General features: G+C 42.6%; 1 protein-coding gene across 2 annotated transcripts in view; it reads right to left on the reverse strand.

Annotated features, from left to right (window-relative positions):
* Window positions 1-1,481: 1,481 nt before the first annotated feature.
* TDRD3 (tudor domain containing 3) overlaps window positions 1,482-19,948 on the reverse strand; it is a 68,674-nt gene continuing 50,207 nt past the window's right edge. For both annotated transcript variants that reach the window (XM_087895555.1, XM_087895556.1), the window contains exons 13-14: window positions 3,622-3,747; window positions 1,482-1,680 (exon numbers count right to left, since the gene is read on the reverse strand). In XM_087895555.1, coding sequence (XP_087751681.1) covers window positions 3,628-3,747 — 120 coding nt within the window. In that variant the 3' untranslated portion in view covers window positions 1,482-1,680; window positions 3,622-3,627. The remainder of the gene's footprint in view (window positions 1,681-3,621; window positions 3,748-19,948) is intronic.

Raw genomic sequence — 19,948 nt, forward strand, 5'->3', positions numbered from 1 at the left:
TAGTTCAATTCCTGGGTGGACACGTTTCTTGGCTACAGGATAAAATAGGCTGGATTTTGTTTTTTGTTTCATAAACTTGCTATGAACTCTGGTATTCTAGAGACCTTAGAGGTCTTCTAGTCCAACCCCCTACTCAGGCAGGAAATCCTACACCACTTCAGACAAATGGTTATCCAAAGATCTTCTTAAAAACTTCCAGTGTTGGAGCATTCACAACTTTTGGAGGCAAGTTGTTCCACTGATTAATTGTTCTAACTGTCAGGAAATTTCTCCTTAGTTCTAAGTTGCTTTTCTCTTTTATGAGTTTCCACCCATTGCTTCTTGTCCTGCCCTCAGGTGCTTTGGAGAATAGCTTGACTCCCTCTTCTTTGTGGCAGCCCCTGAGATATTGGAACACTGCATTCATGTCACCCCTAGTCCTTCTTTTCATCAAAATAACATATCCAGTTCCTGCAACCGTTCTTCTCAGGCTTCTCCTATTCAGGTACTAACCAGGTTTCATCTTCTCAGCATCTGAAGATCAGCCAAGATCAATTAGATCAGGGGTGTCAAACTCAAGGCCCGTGGGGTACTTAGATCTGGCCCATGATCTAAGAAACAGCGAAGGACTGGCCTGCAGTGCTTCTGCCAGTGAAAATGGAGCTCAGGAGAGCCCTCGGGATCCTGTTTTTGCTGGCAGAGCATTTGGGCCATCACAGGTGCCCCCAGCAGGATTGACGTCAAGGTGGCCACGATCCCCCCTCCCAAGGTCAAACACAACCCTGATGCGGCCCTCAATGAAATTGAGTTTGACAACTCTGAGTGTTGTGGCCCATCAGCGGCCGGTGCAGCTGGTGGCTGATTCCAACAGCGAGGAGGCTGGTGTGGTGCTGGCACTCGAGTCGGACAATGAGGAGGCTGGAGAAGATGTGGTGCCAAAGGCGGAGATTCAGTCAGGGCCTTCAGAAGCTCCAGAAGCTCCAGAACCTCCCTTAAGTGAAGAGGACGAAGAGGAGGAGCCTCCTCAGGAGGAGGTCTCCTTGAGAGTAAGGCTTGGGGCTAATTGGCCACTCCCTTAGCCTATTTAAGGAGGAATGTCGACTGATGCAATTTGCAGGGAACAACTCCATTCACATACCTTCGTGTCTTGTCTTGCTTATCTTATCAGCTTCCTGCAAATTGCTTCTGGGCATTCTGCCAACCACAGGAAGCTTTCAGTATTATTCTTTGAATTCTTGCAGTTAATTAACAGCCGTTGTTGTAAAACACTGGTTTATTTCGTAAACTAAGGTTTGAACGGACTTTGTGCGTGCTGCGTTCTTTGGGGTCCGTAGCTGGGGCAGAACACTGAGTTAGATGCTGCAAAAACCCAGGGCCTTTTCAGTTCTCAACTTTTCAAGTCTGACTTTTTAATACAGTCCATCATTTTTTTTGATATGAAAGAGATCAGGGCCACACTTAATAACAGTTCATGCGAGCAGGAAAACACAAAGCAAGGACAATGCTGAGCATGGTGGCTTTTATTGATGTCAGTATTAACAAGGTTTTTTTTTTATATATATGTAAAAAGTTTAGCTTCACAGCATTAACTTAAAAAAAAACAAAGTCATTGGTGGGTAGATTTTTACACTCCCCGTCTGGATCTTTCGAAAACGTTCTTCTTCCGGAAGAAATGCAGAACGATCTCGTCACAATGAATATCTGAAGTGGGGGAAAAAAGAGAATGTGGGATAAATTTCACCGCTTTTACTCTCTCTCTCTGTTCTTCAGGATGTTCCGTAGGTGCTTTTTTCAGGAGGCAACTGGATTTTCTTGCTTTTTTTTTCTTTGAAGAGTTTTGCATCTCATCCAACAAGCTTGTTCAGCTCTGATAGGATAGTGGGGAATGGAAGGATTTATATTCCTTGCACCACAGCTGGTCCTTTGCATCCTTTTAGAGCAGTGTTTCTCAACCTTGGAAGCTTGAAGATGGGTGGACTTCAACTCCCAGAATCCCCCAGCCAGCGCTGCTGGCTGGGGGATTCTGGGAGTTGAAGTCCATCCATCTTCAAGCTACCAAGGTTGAGAAACACTGTTTTAGAGGGTCGTTGAAGCCCTTGGAGGTTTATCTGCGTCCTCAGGGTCACCTGAGAATTGCTCCGGGTTCCTGTAGTCTGCAATTTTCTCTCTGGAAATCCATTCCTACTCCCACACCCTTCAAAGGCTGTTCAACCCAAATTGTATAGCTAAAAGTCTTTGAAGGGTGTGGGAGTAGGAATGGATTTCCAGGGGAAAAAATGGCAGTCTACATTAGCACTACTCAGGTGACCCTGAGGACACAGATAAACCTCCAAGTGCTTCAATGACCATCTAAAAGGTTTCAAAGGACCAGCTGTCTACAAGGAATATAAATCCTTCCATTCCCCACCATCGAGTCAGAGCTGAAGAAGCTTCTTGGATGAGAAGCGAAAAGACTTCAAAGAAAAAAAAAAAGAAAGTCCAGTTGCCTCCTGGAAAAGCACCGTTGGGATAACCAGGAACTGGATGACTGAGAATCTTTACAGACGTTTATCAGGATAATTTGCACGCATTATGACCATATACAGAACATTTGGAAAAAAAGAGACTGAACAAGACATACAATGTTTACACACACACATGCACACATAGATATACACAGAACTTTAATATATGTCTTAAGCAGTGGTGAAATGTAAAATTTGTTACTACCGGTTCTGTGGGCGTGGCTTGGTGTGGGGGGGTAATGTGACTGGGTGGGCGTGGCCAACTCTTGGCCGAAGAGGTTGCAGAAAAAATGCTTTTAAAAGTAAAAAAAAAAAAATTGGCCACGTCCACCCAGTCATATTACCCCCCCCCCACCAAGCCACGCCCACAGAACCGGTAGTAACAAATTTTAGATTTCACCACTGATTCATTGTATTTATCACCCAATTATGAACCAGGCTGGACAAAGGTACCAAAGATACTTGATATTAAAGGTATCAAAAGGCATATGCACATTCCTTTTTCAGAGTTATTTGGAATGTCAAGGGAATCCCCTCACATCCTGGACATAAACTGTTTCCACTCCTACCCTCAAAACGATGCTATAGAGCACTGCACACCAGAACAATTGGACACAAGAACAGTTTTTTCCCCGAATGCCATCACTCTGCTAAATAAATAATTTCCTCAACACTGTCAAACTATTCACTAAGTCTGCATTACTATTAATCTTCTCATTGTTCCCATCACCCATCTCCTTCCACTTATGACTGTATGACTGTAACTTTGCTGCTTGTATCCTTACGATTTATATTGATATTGTTTCCTGACTGCTTATTTGTTCCCTATGACTATCATTAAGTGTTGTACCTTATGATTCTTGATGAATGTATCTTTTCTTTTATGTACACTGAGAGCATATGCACCAAAGACAAATTCCTTGTGTGTCCAATCACACTTGGCCAATAAAGAATTCTATTCTATTCTATTCTATTCTATTCTATTCTATTCTATTCTATTCTATTCTATTCTATTCTATTCTATTCTATTCTATTCTATTCTACTCTACTCTACTCTACTCTACTCTACTCTACTCTACTCTATTCCAGATGAATACAACTAGTTGTTTTTTTTTAATTGTAAGAAGTAATGATTTACCTTTGATCAGTTTCTAGCTCTTGGAGGTTGGTAAAACTGTTGAGTGGGTCGTGTTGAGCGCCTGGGCTGCCCATCACCCCCTCTGCGGAATTCTAAAGTTTGCTCGTAAGTCATTTCTTCCTCCTCCTGCAAGTAAACAGCATGATTTAGAAAGGCTCACGATCGTAAGGATATTCTTCTATGTATACAGAATTATCTTTCTTTTAAAAAAAGAAGAAGAATGAAGGAAACACAGAGACAGTTTACAAATTGGGGGGGGGGGTTTCCCCCCCGAAAACACAGATCCAATATCCTAAAGGTGCTTTTTCAAGAGGCAACTGGACTGTCAGGTTTTTCTTTGAAGACGTTTCGCTTCTCCTCCAAGAAGCTTCTTCAGCTCAAATATATATATATATATTCGCTGAAAGGCGAAAGGGAAGCAGTATGCTCCCTCCCACATGTTGAGGTAGACCAGGTGCCTTGACAGAAAAACATTTAATCTCTCTCCTGGCTCAAGCTGATGAAGGGAGGAGAACTTGTGGCTCAGAGGTTCATACAACTGCCTAATATGCAGGCAGCCCAAGTTCGAATCAGAGTAAGGGTATGGCTAGCTGATGAGAGCTAAATAGCTTGAAATAGATCTATACTAGTCTCCCTTTATTTCTTTATCAGCAGAATATATATATATATATATGTGTGTGTGTGTGTGTGTGTGTGTGTGTGTGTGTACAGTTAATATTTCGGGTTTCTTCCCGTGTAATTGTGAACATATCCCTAAAAGGGTAGAAGCGACGTTTCGACGCTTCTACCCTTTTAGAGATATGTTCACAATTACACGGGAAGAAACCCGAAATATTAACTGTACACACATATATACCCGTGAAAACTTACATAGATATATAGATATATAGATATATAGATATATAGATATATATTTGTTTTCTCAGGTTTTCACGGGTGTTTGTATGTAGGTCTTTGGTTATTCGGGTCTTCTCCCACGTAAAATTGGAAGTGTCTTGGTGACGTTGTGTCTTGCTCCTGGAAGCACGAAGCCGAGAACGCCAGCCTGAAGATGACGAATGAGACTTCGTTGAAACGTCACCAAGACACTTCCAATTTTACGTGGGAGAAGACCCGAATAACCAAAGACCTACATATATATATATATATATATATATATATATATATATATATATATATATATATATATATATATATATATATATATTGTTATATACAGTATATGTATGTATTTCTCTTTAGCCAGGTTCTTCCTATGTAAACCAAGATTTTTATGCAGCCCTAGTTCATAAAAATCTTGGTTTACGTAGGAAGAACCTAGCTAAAGAAAAATACACATGGAGGCCTACGAAAGGAAAGGAAAAATACACACACACACACACACACACACACACACACACACACACACACACACACACACACACACACATATATATATATATATATATATATATATATATATATATATATATATAGTTGTATTTTTCCCATTTCTTCTCTCCATACCTAAATGTGACAGGTAGAGCACAAACACAAGATTCTGTCATACATCAATGACACATCGGATTGAATGGTTGATCATTATAGTTTTCTGCCAGCCCTTCCCCATGGTTTGCTAAAAACAAGGCAGCCACATTATCGCTCGATGTTATGCACAGCGTGGTACATACAGAGCAATCGAACATGTCATCTCCAAGAACATCTGAGACAGTGTGAGATAAATTGAAGTTGAAATACAACTGTTCTTTTAACTGTCCAATTATAACCCATCACAAATATTTGGGAATTTAAGGTATCGCTTATATCCCCGGTATTTACATCACAAGAAGCAAACATTTCAAGAGATGGAGATCAGTTTTATGTACGAATTCATTTCAGAGAGTTTGCTAGAGTTGGGCAGACTTTTCGTTCATAACATTTGCAGGGGGAAAAAAAAAATCCAGCCGAGCTAATTAAGGCTAAGGATTTAAATAAAAAATGTATATTTTTATAGTCCACGGCATTTCTTATTTTCATCTCAAAGCTGAGCCTCCCTTGGCACGATAGAAAGCACACCAACTGTTCTCCTTTACTTTCCTGATACCTTCCGAAAAACAAATGAACAAAACAACAACACAAAATTCACCCAGAAATAACATACACTATTTCAACAGTGGTTATCTTACATTTTAATATTTAGGTTTTAATTTGAGATATCTGTTTCCTCCACTTTTTTTTTTTTTTTTTTTGCAATTGTAATTCAAACTCTAGAAAGAGCTAAAAGTCAAGAAAATTGGGGAGGAATGAGAAGTTAGAAACCTGCAACCCAGCAGTATCAGGGACCAATTCCTGAGAATTAATCCTCTTTGGGGACTTAATTTTAATAGGATCAACAAATCGTAAGTCAACACTTTTAATCTTATCCTTTTTCTCATTGATTTGTGAGGCACTGATCTTTCCTCAAATTATCTACTGCACAACTATTATTTCATCTAAATAGAAACGCTAACTGAATTGGAAATAAAATTGGACTCCTTTCAGTTTAGTTCAACTCCTGGTGGACACATCTCGGAGGCTTTCTTGGCTACAGGATAAAATAAGCTGGTTTTTGGGTTTTTTTATTTCATAAGTTTGATATTTCTCTGTCTGGGCACAATGAGACAATATCTGCTGCCAACTCCACACTGGCAACAGGAAGGGCATCCGGCTAGTAAATACTCAGATCCATTCTGTTGCCCCAATTCCACCTCGGTGCAAGGAATTACGGGGTCATTGAAAGCAAAAAATAAAAAAATTAAAATGTCAGCTCTGGTATTCTCAAGCTTCTCCTATTCAGGTACTAATCAGGTTTGAGCTTCTTAGCATCTGAAGATCAGCCAAGCTCAGTTAGATGCTGCAATGGAGCGAGGCTTTCAGTGGGGGGGCTGGGGGGGGATGGAATGGTTTTATCTAAAAGGGCAGGCCTGTGTGAGGATGAATAATATTAATATTGTAAGCCGCCAAGAGTTACTGTGTTGTAAGATGGATGGCTAATAAATTTTACCAAATATGTAAATAAATCAAACTTCAACATCTAATTTTTTAAAAAGGAAGTGAGGTGGGGAATCCGACCTAAAGTCCCCCCAAATGTTTGAAAGTACTTTGTTGGAACTGTGTCCATGAGGAAGGAAGGAAAGAAAGAAAGGAAGGAAGGAAAGAGGGAAAGAAAGAAAGGAGGGAGGGAGGGAGGAAGGAAAGAGGGAAAGAAAGAAAGAGGAAGGGAGGGAAGGAAGGAGGGAAGAAGGGAGGGAGGGAGGAAGAGGGAGGGAAGAGGGGAGGAGGGAAGGAAGGGAGGAAGGAAAGAGGGAGGGAGGAAGGGAGGGAGGGAGGAAGGAAAGAGGGAAAGAAGGAAAGAGGGAGGGAGTGAAGGAAGGAAGAGGGAGGGGGAGGGAAGGGAATGGAGGGAGGGAGGGAGGGAGGAAGGAAAGAAGGAAAGGAGGGAGGGAGGATGGAAGGAAAGAGGGAAAGAAGGAAAGAGGGAGGGAGGGAGTGAAGGAAGGAAGGAAGGAAGGAAGGAAGGAAGGAAGGAAGGAAGGGGGAGGGGAGGGGGAGGGAAGGGAATGGAGGGAGGGAGGAAAGGGAAAGAAGGAAAGAGAGAGGGAGGGATGGAGGGAAGGAAGGAAGGAAGGAAGGAAGGAAGGAAGGAAGGAAGGAAGGAAGGAAGGAAGGAAGGAAGGAAGGAAGGAAGGAAGGAAGGAAGGAAGGAAGGAAGGAAGGCTGGTTCATGATGGCAATGATCCTGCAGAGGACAAAGGAAATTTAATCTTTTAAAAACATTATTGGAGGTATATTAGGTTTGTTGTAGAGTATGTTTTGCCTGGGAATTTGTGGTGTCCCTTGAGTAGGCTTAGTGCAGTGTATCTGTAGGTGCGAGTTTCCATCTGTTATACTTGAATTTTTTCCCCTCATTATTGGAGTATGAAATGAGCTCACATCTTATTTTATTCTAGAGCGAGATTTCAGTTGTTGGGTTCCCTGGCTAAATATGGATGCTTCTGTCATCTGCCATACCAGGAGGAGACATTTATATGCGGTAAAACCAACCATTGAAAATATTGCTGGTGTGTGACAATCAATTTTAAGCCCTTTTTAAATTTAAGTATTTCACATCTTTCCTTCAAACCACATTCCACTGGAATCTGAATCGCAGAATTTAGAACTGCTAAGTTTATAATCAAGGCAGCTCAAGCTAACAATCCATTCCATCGAACACATCAGGGTGTCATATAAAGGTGTGGTATTTATCCAAATGCTGATCAATTTGTATTTACCAATTACAGGTAGTCCTCGACTTACGGCCACAACGGAGCCCAAAACGTCTGTTAAGTGAGACATTTGTTAAGTGAGTTTTGGCCCGTTTTACAATCTTCCTTGCCTTCGGTTGTTAAGTGAACAGTGGATAAGTTAGTAACCCGGTTGTTAAATGAATCCGGTTTCTAGTGAAGAGAAGGACCGGGGGAGACATGACAGCATCTTCCAATATTTGAGGGGCTCCCAGAGAGAGGAGGGGGTTAAGCTATTTTCCAACGCACCCGAAGACCAGACAAGGAATAATGGATGGAAACTCAACAAGGAGAGATTCAACCTGGAAATAAGGAGAAATTTTCTGACAGAAAAATCAACCAATGGAACAAAAGTTGCCTTCAGAAGTTGTGGGGGCTTCATCACTGGAGGCTTTCAAGAAGAGATTGGGTTGATCTCTTGATTTGATTTGGTTGATGCATCCGCATGCCAGTGGTGGGTTGATCCCGGTTCTGTCCGGTTCTATAGAAACGGGAGTAAAACCGGTGGGAGGCTCTGCCCACTCGCCTCGATGTCATCATGGGTGATCTGCACATGCACAGAAGCTTCTGCACATGAGCAGAAACACTAGCGAAGCAAGCGCGCATGCGTGCTCCCGCTGTGAACTGGTTGTAATGGTAAGTGGAGCTCACCCCTGGCGTGCGTGTGCCCAAACCCCCAAAATGCAATGTGAGCGCCCCCGCGCATGTGCCCATGGTCATGCGCACACGTCCCCCGCGAATGCGCCCCATCCTCCCGCACTCTATTTTGGCTTCCATGTTGGTGCAGGAGGCTTTCCAGGCCCAAAATGGGGCGCAGGGGGGTCTCAGGCGGCCCCCCCATGCTCCGTTTTGACTTCCAGGTTGGTGCAGGCAGCAGAAATGGAGTAGAAAGGTGGGGTGCACGGGGGGGAACCTGCGGAGATCGGGGAAGGCCCCTCCCGTGCATGCACGGCAGACACCCAAAGACCAGCTGGCTGGTGGGAGGTGTGCACACATGCGTGGTGAAGATGGGCTGGAGCGATGGCTGGCGTGCCCACAGAGAGGGTTCTGAATGCCTATGGCACGCGTGCCACAGGTTCGCCATCACAGACCTACAAGGTCCCTTCCAACTCTGCTAATCTATCTCTGTTGACTTTGCTCATCAGAAGGTCGCCAAAGGGGAACCACGCGACAGCCAACGGTCACAAATAGGAACCAGTTGACAAGCGTCTGGATTTTAATCATGTGACCGTGGGGAGGTTGCAAAAGTCGTGTGAAAAACGGTCCTGTTCTAAGACACATTTTTCCAGTGGCGTTGTAACTTTGGACGGTCACTAAATGAATTGTTGTAAGTCGAGGGCTGCCTGGGTGCCAGCCAGCAGTGGATGATCTGTCTTCACTCCTGAGAGTTGAAAATCTTGATAATTCTCGGAGAAAATATCTAATCTCTGTAGGACAGCTATGGTTCTCCAGTCTGTGAAGACAGGATGAGAATATGGTTCAACTTGTTTATTTTTGGGGGATTCCTTTTTTTCACAGGTTAAGGGCAAAGAGTTTATTGAAGAAAATAAATTTGGATCTTATGTTTTCTTCAAAAGCTGATCCTTTTAACCGATGTCTACTAAAACACGGGTTTCCAACCTTGGCAACTTTAAGCCTGGCGGACTTCAACTCCTAGAATTCCCCGGCCAGCTTTGGGAGTTGAAGTCCGCCAGACTTATGTCAGGGTTCCGACGGATGCCCTAATTAAATCACGAGCCTCGAGCCAAGCTTCAAAAGAAATCCAGTTATTTATTAGGAGCTTCATATCGGCACGTTCCAAGTGAAGCCAATTCTGATCCCATGTAATTTACAGCCCAGACCTGATCCTGTTTCCCCCCTCCCCCCAGGGTGTGTCATCAGTCACATTTGCCAATGGAGCAATTTCGCGGGTTGTAGAGATCATTCCCCTCCAGCCGCTGTGGGTAAGCCTGGGAGACAGCCTTGAAAGAGGTATGTCTGGAATGTGCTTTTGTTTTTGGCTGCTGCGCTGCTTCACCATTTTCCCATTCCCCCTTGCCTATGGCAACTCGAGAGCAGGCCAGGGATGCTTTGCAAGTTGACAGCTTAAAGTTGCCATGGTTGGAGACCCCTGTACTAAAAGGTACATCTGTTTATACCAGTTTTGTGCCGTTTTGTTTCATCATGAGATTTTTGCACTCGACGGACAATTCAGTTTGGACTGTACATTAATCCTCAATGTACAACCACAATGGAGCCCAAAATTGAGGTTGCTAAGCGAGAAAAATTGCTATGGGAGCTTGGCCCCCATACCAACGTAAACCGCTTAGAGAGGGCTGTAAAGCACTGTGAAGTACTATATAAATCTGAGTGCTATTGCTTTTCCCCTCCCTCCCTCCCTTCCATGGTGCACAGTGGTTAGTGTGCAGTATTGCAGGCTAATTCTGCCCAATGCCAGCAGTTCGATCCTGGCCATCTCAAGGTTGACTTTTCCTTCCATCCTTCCAAGGTGGGTCAAATGAGGAGCCAGATTATTGGGGACAAGAGGCTGACTCTGTAAACCGCTTAGAGAGGGCTGTAAAGCACTGTAAAGCGGTATATAAGTCACAATCATCATCATGAATGAAGATGAGAATTAGATCCCTTATGGACACAATCCAGGAAATAGTGTCCCACTTGCCTAATTATAGGCAGTTTTTAATGTTATCCCTTGAAAGATGCACAGACCAACACAAAGACTGCTGTATAATTTAACAAAAAGGAAGCTAAAAATATATCAATATTACTTTTTTTTTAATCCGTGGGCTGTCAGTCTCCTGAATGAAAAATAACTCCAACAACATAGTACGATTGACTTGCGGGGACGGTGCGACGTGCAATAAGTTCTCACATGGTGCAATAGGACTGGGTGATTGTTAGCAGGATTCACTGGGATAGGGATTTATTTCTTCTTTGGTCTTTCATTGTGAGTTGTATTCAGTGGTGGGATTCAAATAACTTAACAACCGGCTGGGTGGGCGTGGCCATGTGGGCGTGGCCATGGGGTGTGACAAGCAGCACTCAGCCTCCTGCAGCCTCCTGGGAGAAAAAACAGGTCACGGGGGGGCGCACTGCACCCCCCTGTGCCCCATTTTGGGCCTAGTAGGCCTCCCTGCAGCCTCCTGGGAGCAAAAATGGGCTGCGGGGGGGGGGTCAAACCGCACCCCCTGTGCCCTGTTTTGGGCCTAGTATACCCCCCTGCAGCCTTCTAGGAGCAAAATCATGGGGGGGCCACACACCCCCGTGCCCAGTTTTGGGCCTAGTAGGCCTCCCTGCCCTTACCTGGGAGCCAAAACGGGGCACGTGGGGGCTCCTGGAAGGGGAGGGGAGGGGCCAGCCAGCAATTTAACAACCGGTTCTCCCAAACCGGCCCAAACCGTCTGAATCCCACCACTGGTTGTATTGTGTTGGGGGCAGAGGTGAGATTCTACTAGTTCGGACCGGTTCAGGCGAACCGGAAGCTCCAATGATCATCTGGGATCGAACCGGTTCGATCTGATGATCAGGTGGGCCCACCTGCGCTTTACTGACCTATATCTTCTCAGCTGATTTGCATGGCACAGCGGATTGCCTTGCCTCAGCTGTGTTACTCCCCAGCGGTAAGGCAGAAGGTAAGTTTTCGTAAAACTCGCATGAAGCGCACGATCACCAAACCGATCACCAAACCGGTTGTTAAACCGGCAGAACCCCACCACTAGTTGGGGGAGGGGGTGCATGAAGGGAGGCTCAGCCAATCTCATAGTACACATGTTGTACTCTCTGACAATAAAGGTTTGAATTTGAATTTGAATTGAATTGACTAGACAGCATCACCAAGGAACCTGTCATAAAACCTTCAGCGTCCAGAAAAATTACTTGAAAGACAAAAATCACAATCGATGTCCCTTGGAGAGCCACTTGTCTTCTCCCTAACAGTTTTCTTTTTAAAATTCCCAAGCTCTGGCTTTACACAGTCTTTACACAGCATGTGTGCTACTAAATCATTCTGATCACTAACTGTCCTTTTCGCTATTCGTTCTAGGTGAATTGGACAGCCTCTGGAGGGGGAAAAAAAATACAAATCCTAAAAGCCGGTAATTAATCATTCTCCTGATTAATCAAAGTGACATTTCACAAGTGAAAGAAAATATGAAAAGCGTCTTGCTCTTCATTCCGCGAGGTTATAATTATAAAACAGAAACTTAGAAAGCGTCAATCGGATGTATCAAGAAGATGCCACCTGTCTGCTCCTTAAAGTAACCCCATCTGGAAATATGAACATTAGAAAAGACAGAATATTTCTTTTTAAAAAGTGATAGAATGCCGAAACGGATTATTTAGATGAGTTAACGGATTTCTCATTAGTGCAACTTTTAAAGAATTTTAACAGTTTAAGCCAACGTTTTCTGGTGCGCTGGTCTAAAAGAAAAAAAGACTGGAAGATATTGAAAGATCCATTTCAATTCTAGTAGTAAATACAAGTTTAGTTCTTGGATTGATGGCCTGGTCTTCACATAACCATGCGTGCCAGAAACCGGAAGACCAGGTTCTGTATGCATGTGCGTGTTGGGAAGATTATCTCCTGGTTTCCGGTGCATGCATGCACACCAGAAACCAGAAGACCAGATAGATAGAGAGATATGAGAGGGAGGGCTATTAAGTGGCATGACACACTGCACAACGCAAGTAGAGTGCAAAATTATCCAAAATTCAGGTAGTCCTCGACTTACAAGTTCATTTCGTGACCATTCAAAGTTACAACGGAACTGAAAAAAAGTGACTTGTGAGCATTTTTCACACTTACGACATGATCAGGTGATCAAAATTTGGATGCTTGGCAACTGAGTCATATTTATGACCTGGGGGGTCATGTGATCCCCTTTTGCAATCTTCTGACGAGCCAAGTCAATGGCCAGATTCATTTAATGACCACATGGCTCACTTAACAACTGCCGTGATTTACTCAACAACCGTGGCAAGAAAGGTCGTAAAATGGGGGCAAAAATTCACTTCACCCATGTTCCACTTAGCAACAGAAATGTTGGGCTCGGAAGTGCGGTCGTAAATTGAGGGGTACCATATAGATTTGCAATCTTCCCATTAAAATTTCCGATTTTATATTCCGCGTTTTGTATTTTACCCGTGTTCCCTTTTTTACTGAAATGAGCACGGACAATGTTGCGTTTATTATCGGATCCAAGTATTCTTTCCATGAAAAATATGGACTTCTGCCAAGATGAACTTAGTAGTAACCTCTTTTACGGAAAGACAAAAGCTTGTCAAATATCAGACAAATTGGTACAAGTGGGGATTTTTGTGCTGGTAATGACTGAAAAAACAAAACTGATAAGGCCTTTGACAGAACTGGGAAAAATCGCATTAGAGGTCAGTGGTGAAATATAAAATTTGTTACTACTGGTTCTGTGGGCGTGGCTTGGTGGGGAGGTAATATGACTGAGTGGGTGTGGCCAACTTTTTTTTTTTTTTACTTTTAAAACCATTTTTTTCTACAATCTCTTCGGCTGAAGAGGTTGTTAAAAAATGCTTTTAAAGCCTCTGACGATCCCAGCTGAGCAGCGTGATCATCAGAGGCTTTTTTAAAAAAACTTTTAAAAGCATTTTTTCGGACAAAGAGGTTGTAGAAAAAATGCTCTGAAAAGCCTCTAATGATCCCAGCTGAGCCGCGCAATCATCAGAGGCTTTTTTTTTTTTTTTACTTTTAAAAGCATTTTTTCGGACAAAGAGAGTCTAGCTCGTTTGCTTTCATGAGTAGGCCACACCCATATCTTATGTATCCTCCCTGTAAAGGTATAGTATCTATTTTCTTACTTCTTCGTAGGGTTTATGTGTGTTTTTCTTCTAGCCTTTCTTAAACCCTACGAAGAAGTAAGAAAATAGATACTATACCTTTATAGGGAGGATACATAAGATATGGGTGTGGCCTACTCATGAAAGCAAACGAGCAAGAAATAGATCTATATAGGTCTCCCACCTAGCAGGAAGAGCTTGCTAGCTGTTAGAAAAGAAAAAAGCCCAGAATCGAGTGGATGTGATTCTACTGAGCTGGGGCTGCAGAAAAACCTTGGTTATGTAGGGAAAACCTGGCTAGAAGAAAAACACACATAAACCCTATGAAGAAGTAAGAAAATAGATATCTATATCTATCTATATATCTATATCTATATCTATATCTATATCTATATCTATATCTATATCTATATCCATCCATCCATCCATCTATCTATCTATCTATCTATCTATCATTATATACTGTGTTTCCCCCAAAATAAGACCCTGTCTTATATTCTTTTGAACCCTGAAATAAGCGCTTGGCCTTATTGCCATGCACTCAAAAGCCCGATTGGGCTTATTATCAGGGGATGTCTTATTTTACGGGAAACAGGACATTGGTGAAATGTAAAATTTGTTACTACCGGTTCTGTGGGTGTGGCTTGGTGGTGGTGGAGGTAATGTGACTGGGTGGGCGTGGCCAACCTTTTTTAAAAAACGTTTAAAACCATTTTTTCTACAACCTCTTCCGAAGAGGTTGTAAAAAAATGCTTTTAAAAGCCTCTGACGATCCCAGCTGAGCCGCACAATCCTCAGAGGCTTTTTTTTACTTTTAAAAACATTTTTTCAGCGGAAGAGGTTGTAGAAAAAATGCTTTTAAAAATTAAAAAAAGCCTCTGATGATCGCACGGCTCAGCTGGGCATCGGGGGGGGGCAGGGATGTTTGCTACTGGTTCTCTGAATCACCCGCCGCCATTGTTACCGGATTGGGCGATCCGGTCTGAACCGGGAGCATTTCACCCCTGAAACAGGGTATATATATTCTTATATATATCTATACATCTATACCTTCCCAAAACTGGATTTCTTGTAGATATTTTCCATGGGTTTCCAAGTAGACATTCTATCTTTTGAGAGAGAGAGAAAGAGAGAGAGAGAAGGAGGGATGGAGGTATATATAGAGAGAAAGATGGAATATCTACTTGGGAAGCCATGGAAAAATATCTACAAGAAATCTAGTTTATTGAAACGGTAACTATGATCAGGAGGAATCAAGTTAAGAGTACGGGTAGTCCTTGACTTACGGCAGTTCATTTACTGACCATTCAAAGTTGCAAAAAGTGACTTACGACCGTTTTTCAGACTTACAACCGTTGTGGCATTCCCACGGTTACATGATCAAAATTCAGACGCTTGGAAATCGATTCATACTTTTGACAGTTGCAGTGTCCCGAGGTCACTTGATCCCCTTTTTCGACCTTCTGGCAAGCAAAGTCAACAGGGAAGTCGGATTCATTTAATGACCGGGTTACTAAGGGAACAACCGCAGCAATTCCCTTAACAACTGTGGCATGAAAGGTTACGAAATGGGACTAAATTCACTTAACACATGTTTCACTTAGCAACAGAAATGTTGGGCTCCGTTGCGGTCGTAAGTCAAGGACCACCTGTAAAAGGATGCAGAGCAGCTTATTTTTATATCTGTGACTTCAGTCAAATGTCTGTGGATGGCAGATCAGTACGCAAAGAGCCTTTAGGTCAGTGTTTCTCAACCTTGGAAGCTTGAAGATGGGTGGACTTCAACTCCCAGAATCCCCCAGCCAGCAGCGCTGGCTGGGGGATTCTGGGAGTTGAAGTCCACCCATCTTCAAGCTACCAAGGTTGAGAAACACTGCTTTAGGTACATGTGTATTTCAAATTTAGCCTGTGAATAAACCACGTTTTTAAAACTTATTTTGTACAGATAGTCCTCGACTTACAACCAAGGGCACTGAAAAACTGACTTACGACCATTGCTCACACTTATGACCATTGCAGCATCCCCGTGACGACGTGATCAAAATTCAAACGCTTGGAAACTGGCATGTACTTATGACAGTTGCAGTATCCCGGGGTCATGCGATCCTGTTTTGCGACCTTCTGACAAGCAAAGGCAATGGGGAAGCCAGATTGACTTTAACAACCATGTTACTAACTCAAGAACTGCGGTGATTCATTTAACAACGGTGGGCCAAAGGTCGCAAAGGGAGAAAAACTCACTTAACAACTGCCTGGCTTAGCAAACAGAAACGTTGGGCTCAACGTTGTGGTTGTAAATCTATATATCCTTTTGTCATTTAACATGGTTTCCACCCAAGCTCTTTTTAAAACTAATTTTATTGCAGTTTTTACTTTTCACCCAAAACTTTCTTCCCTTGTAATGAAATCTGACAGCTGTCACGGCTCGTGGGAAGTGAATCATAAATCACAAGGAAAAAAAGTCGACAGGGTTTACTTAAGTCAAATTTAATTGAAATAACGTTTTCTGTTCGTTCGCGTTACGCTATCAAGTTATCGTGATCCGTGGATCTTCCCAAACGCTGAATTAGAATCGCACAGAAACTTTTGAGAAGCCGGTTTTTGGGATTCTACATTTCTTAGCTGTTTTATTCGGTCGGAGAGAAAGATATTCTAGTGAAAAAGCTGGTAATCACCGTAGAGCAATTGCATATAAATTGTTTTCTGTTATTCTTTCTTCCAATGAAGCTAGAATGTTATCGCATGCAACCTCCCGGGAAGCAAAACCCATCATGTCACTGTAGTATAGATAGCATAGATGGGTCTAGTAATTGTGGAGTAATGTTGGACCCTGAGACAGAACTCGCATCTGTGCAGTATCACAGTAGGTGACCTTCCTCCTAGGAATGAAATCAATTCACCTTTAGTTTCCTGGAAATGTTACGTTACTGTAAAGTTAAGTGTTTTGGAAGTGGCCCTGGAGAGAGGTACAGGGGAAATACTTAGCATTGGGTTTTATGAAACAGCTCAACACTTAACACATAGATCAGTCTCTAACCAACTTTAACTATTAGAAGTGTCCCTTCGAGGTTAAATTCAACGTAGAGAGGGGCAGTGATATGATGAAGTTGGAAGACGCCTCTAGAATTATCTTCTTTTAATGACCCCATAATCCCTTACAGGGGGAGGGGGAGTCTGGGCAACTGAATAGAGTCGAGTATTTACTGGCCGGATGCCTTTCTTGTTGCCAATGCAGAGTTATATTCAGCAGATATATTCTCAGTGTGCCCAGAGAGAGAGAAATATCTGCCTCCACGTAGGATAGAACTCACGGCCTCCTGATTGTGAGGCAGGAGCTCCAGCTCTAGGCCACCGCACCTCTCGTGCCCCAAAAGGTAATTTCTACAATACAGGCAGTCCTCGACGTACGACCACAATTGAGCCCCAAATTTCTGAGAGACATTTGTTACGTGAATTTTGCCCAATTTTACGAGTTTCTCACCACCGTTGTTAAGGGAATCGTCGCAGTTCTTAAGTCAGGAACATGGTTGTTAAGTGAATCTGGCTTCCCCGTTGACTTGGCTTGTCAGAAGGTCACAAAAGGGGGATCATGTGACCCGGGGACACTGCAACTGTCATTAAGTACATGCCAGTTGCCTCCCAGGCACGTGAATTTTGATCACGTGCCGGGGAGGGGGGATGCTGCAAGGGTCGTAAGTGTGAAAAACAGTCATAGATCACTTTTCTCAGTACTGAATTTTGAACAGTCACTAAACGAATTATTGTAAGTCAAGATTTACCTGTAAAAAGAAGACCCATACGAAGATTGTCAATTTGACAAGTGTTCTATGAAAGGAAGCTAAAATCGCCTAGCCCAGGGATCTGCAACCTTAAACACTCAAAGAGCCATTTGGACTCATTTCCCACAGAAAAGAAAACACCGGGAACCACAAAACCCTTCCCGTGCCTGACTATTTCTTGAGCAGCCACAAAACTGGCATATGTAGTTGAATTAAACGTTCTGTTTTCTTCTGAAACTTTCTTTTCTTGGATTTCTCCATGGTTGGCCTGCCGGGGGGGTTGAAAAGCTAAATAAATCGCATGCCGGAAGGTGTCGCACTTTGGCGGTTATCATATTTTGAGTGACAGGGAGTCACAGCAGAGGGGTGAAAGAGCCACATGTGGCTCCAGAGCCGCAGGTTGCGGACTCCTGACCTAGCCAATTGGAAAATGGCATCTGTTTTTTTAAAACAGTTTCTCTCTGAATTATCTCAACATCTTTCAGGAACAGAGGAAGCCACAATAATCTATTGCAGTGCTGGCAAATCTTTTTGGCACCAAGTGCCAAAACAGGGGTGTGCGTGTGCCGAAAACCGGAAGAGCAGCCACCCGGTGCACATGCGCACCAAGCAGCTGCTCTTCCGGTTTCCGGAGCGCGCATGCACACCCACCACCTGGTCTTCTGGTTTCCGGCACTCCCGCGTGCGTGAAGAGCAGCTGGCTAGCGTGCTGGAACCCGGAAGAGCAACAGGCAAGGGCTCGCGTGCCCGGACAGATGGCTCTGCATGCCACTTTTGGCACGTGTGCCATAGGTTCACCATCACGGGTCTATTGTCACCAGATGCTGAAGATCTACTTTTGTAAAATAAAGTCAAACTACTGCAAAGTACAAAGGTATCTGCAAGTAAGGAGGAGAAAGTATACTGAGAATAAAATGAGCTCCTGATAAATATGTACTCGTTGGTGTCACTTCTAAATCTGAGAAAATAACATAGAACACTTTGGGTTTAACTTATTTGTGTTTATTTTATATTTCTACAGCACAGACTTAATTTCGTCTGAACAATGCATGCTTTTTGATATTTATTTTAAATATTGCAAGAGGAAAAAAAAAAGTTTATTACGGTGATGGCCTTTAAGCCTGAGCTGATATGTTGCAAACATATAACTTTATTCTGTGATCACTGCCACATTTAGCATAACAGTGGATTACATATATATATGTATATATATATATGGGTACATTCTCTAGTCAAGTGTAAAAGGTTAAACAATCCTTCAACAAATGGAAATGCAAACTGCTTTCTTGTCCACATTTTCTAATGAAAACTCCGTAATGCCTACATAGGAAAAGCTAATTCAACACTCCCATATTTATTGCTCTATGAGGGGAAAAAAATACAGAATTCGTGTAGCCGTTCATTTAGGTTTAATCAAACTAAAATGTATTTGCTTGCTTAATTCGTTCCTGCCTTCTGCACCATGTACTTGGCTGTTATTAAGTGAATTGCTATTTATCCACCACGACGCGAGAAGTCATAGAAAAGACTTGTTCAATGATCATTCGAGAAACCTTATTTATTTTATTAATATTTTTTTTTTGCTGGTTTGCTAACAAAAATGAATTTAAGAGGATCAAAAGAAATCAGAACGGTGCGCCTTTCCAAAAATGAAGTCCAACTTCAGAAAAAGGAAATATTTAATTGGACAGACCACAATAGAAACGTTCCGGAGATATACAGGAACTAAAATCTCGTCGTTCTACCCAAACCCATGAAATCCAGTGAGAACCTTTCATCTTAGTCCGGTCTCTTGTTTATTTCAAGCCTGACTGCATGTACTTGGCCTATTTGTATTGCGTATAATTTACCGCCAAGAGATGAAAGCAATGGCCGTGATGATGACTATAAAACATTCAACGGGTAACCCTGAAAATTTCTGTAGATGAACTGATGATGCTTTCAATTAGGTAGCTGATTTGCTTCTTTTCTTCAAGAAACCTACTAGATATTTAGTATCTATCCTTGCCTGTGCCCTAATCTCGAAATCACGGTATTTCTCTCGTCATTCGATGAAAATTGGCACCGAGAGATGCAAAACCTCGAGTAAGTGCCAAAGTATGTTTAAAAGCTATATATATAAAAAAAATTAAACTTGGGTTTCTGAAGTAAAACACACAAGCGAACATTTTAAAGAGTCAAAAATGCGGGATACAACGCGGCATTTTCAAACTTTAAAAAAAAATTATAGAAGCTAACTTGGTATGCTCCGTCTTCCGTGTATCGTTAATATGAAATAATGAATAATGATGGGAGCTAAACAAAAATGGCTAAACGCAAATACGTTTTGAGAAAGAACATTAATTTCTTGTTCTTGCCACACAATAACCCCACTGAAGAGGGAGGGAGGGAAAAAATGTCAATCGAATGAGAAGTTTTCTTTCTGTTTGTTTTTTTAACCAC

Source organism: Pantherophis guttatus, chromosome 5 (genome assembly GCF_059756535.1).
Source record: "Pantherophis guttatus breed Tessera chromosome 5, ASM5975653v1, whole genome shotgun sequence".
NCBI lineage: Eukaryota > Metazoa > Chordata > Lepidosauria > Squamata > Colubridae > Pantherophis > Pantherophis guttatus.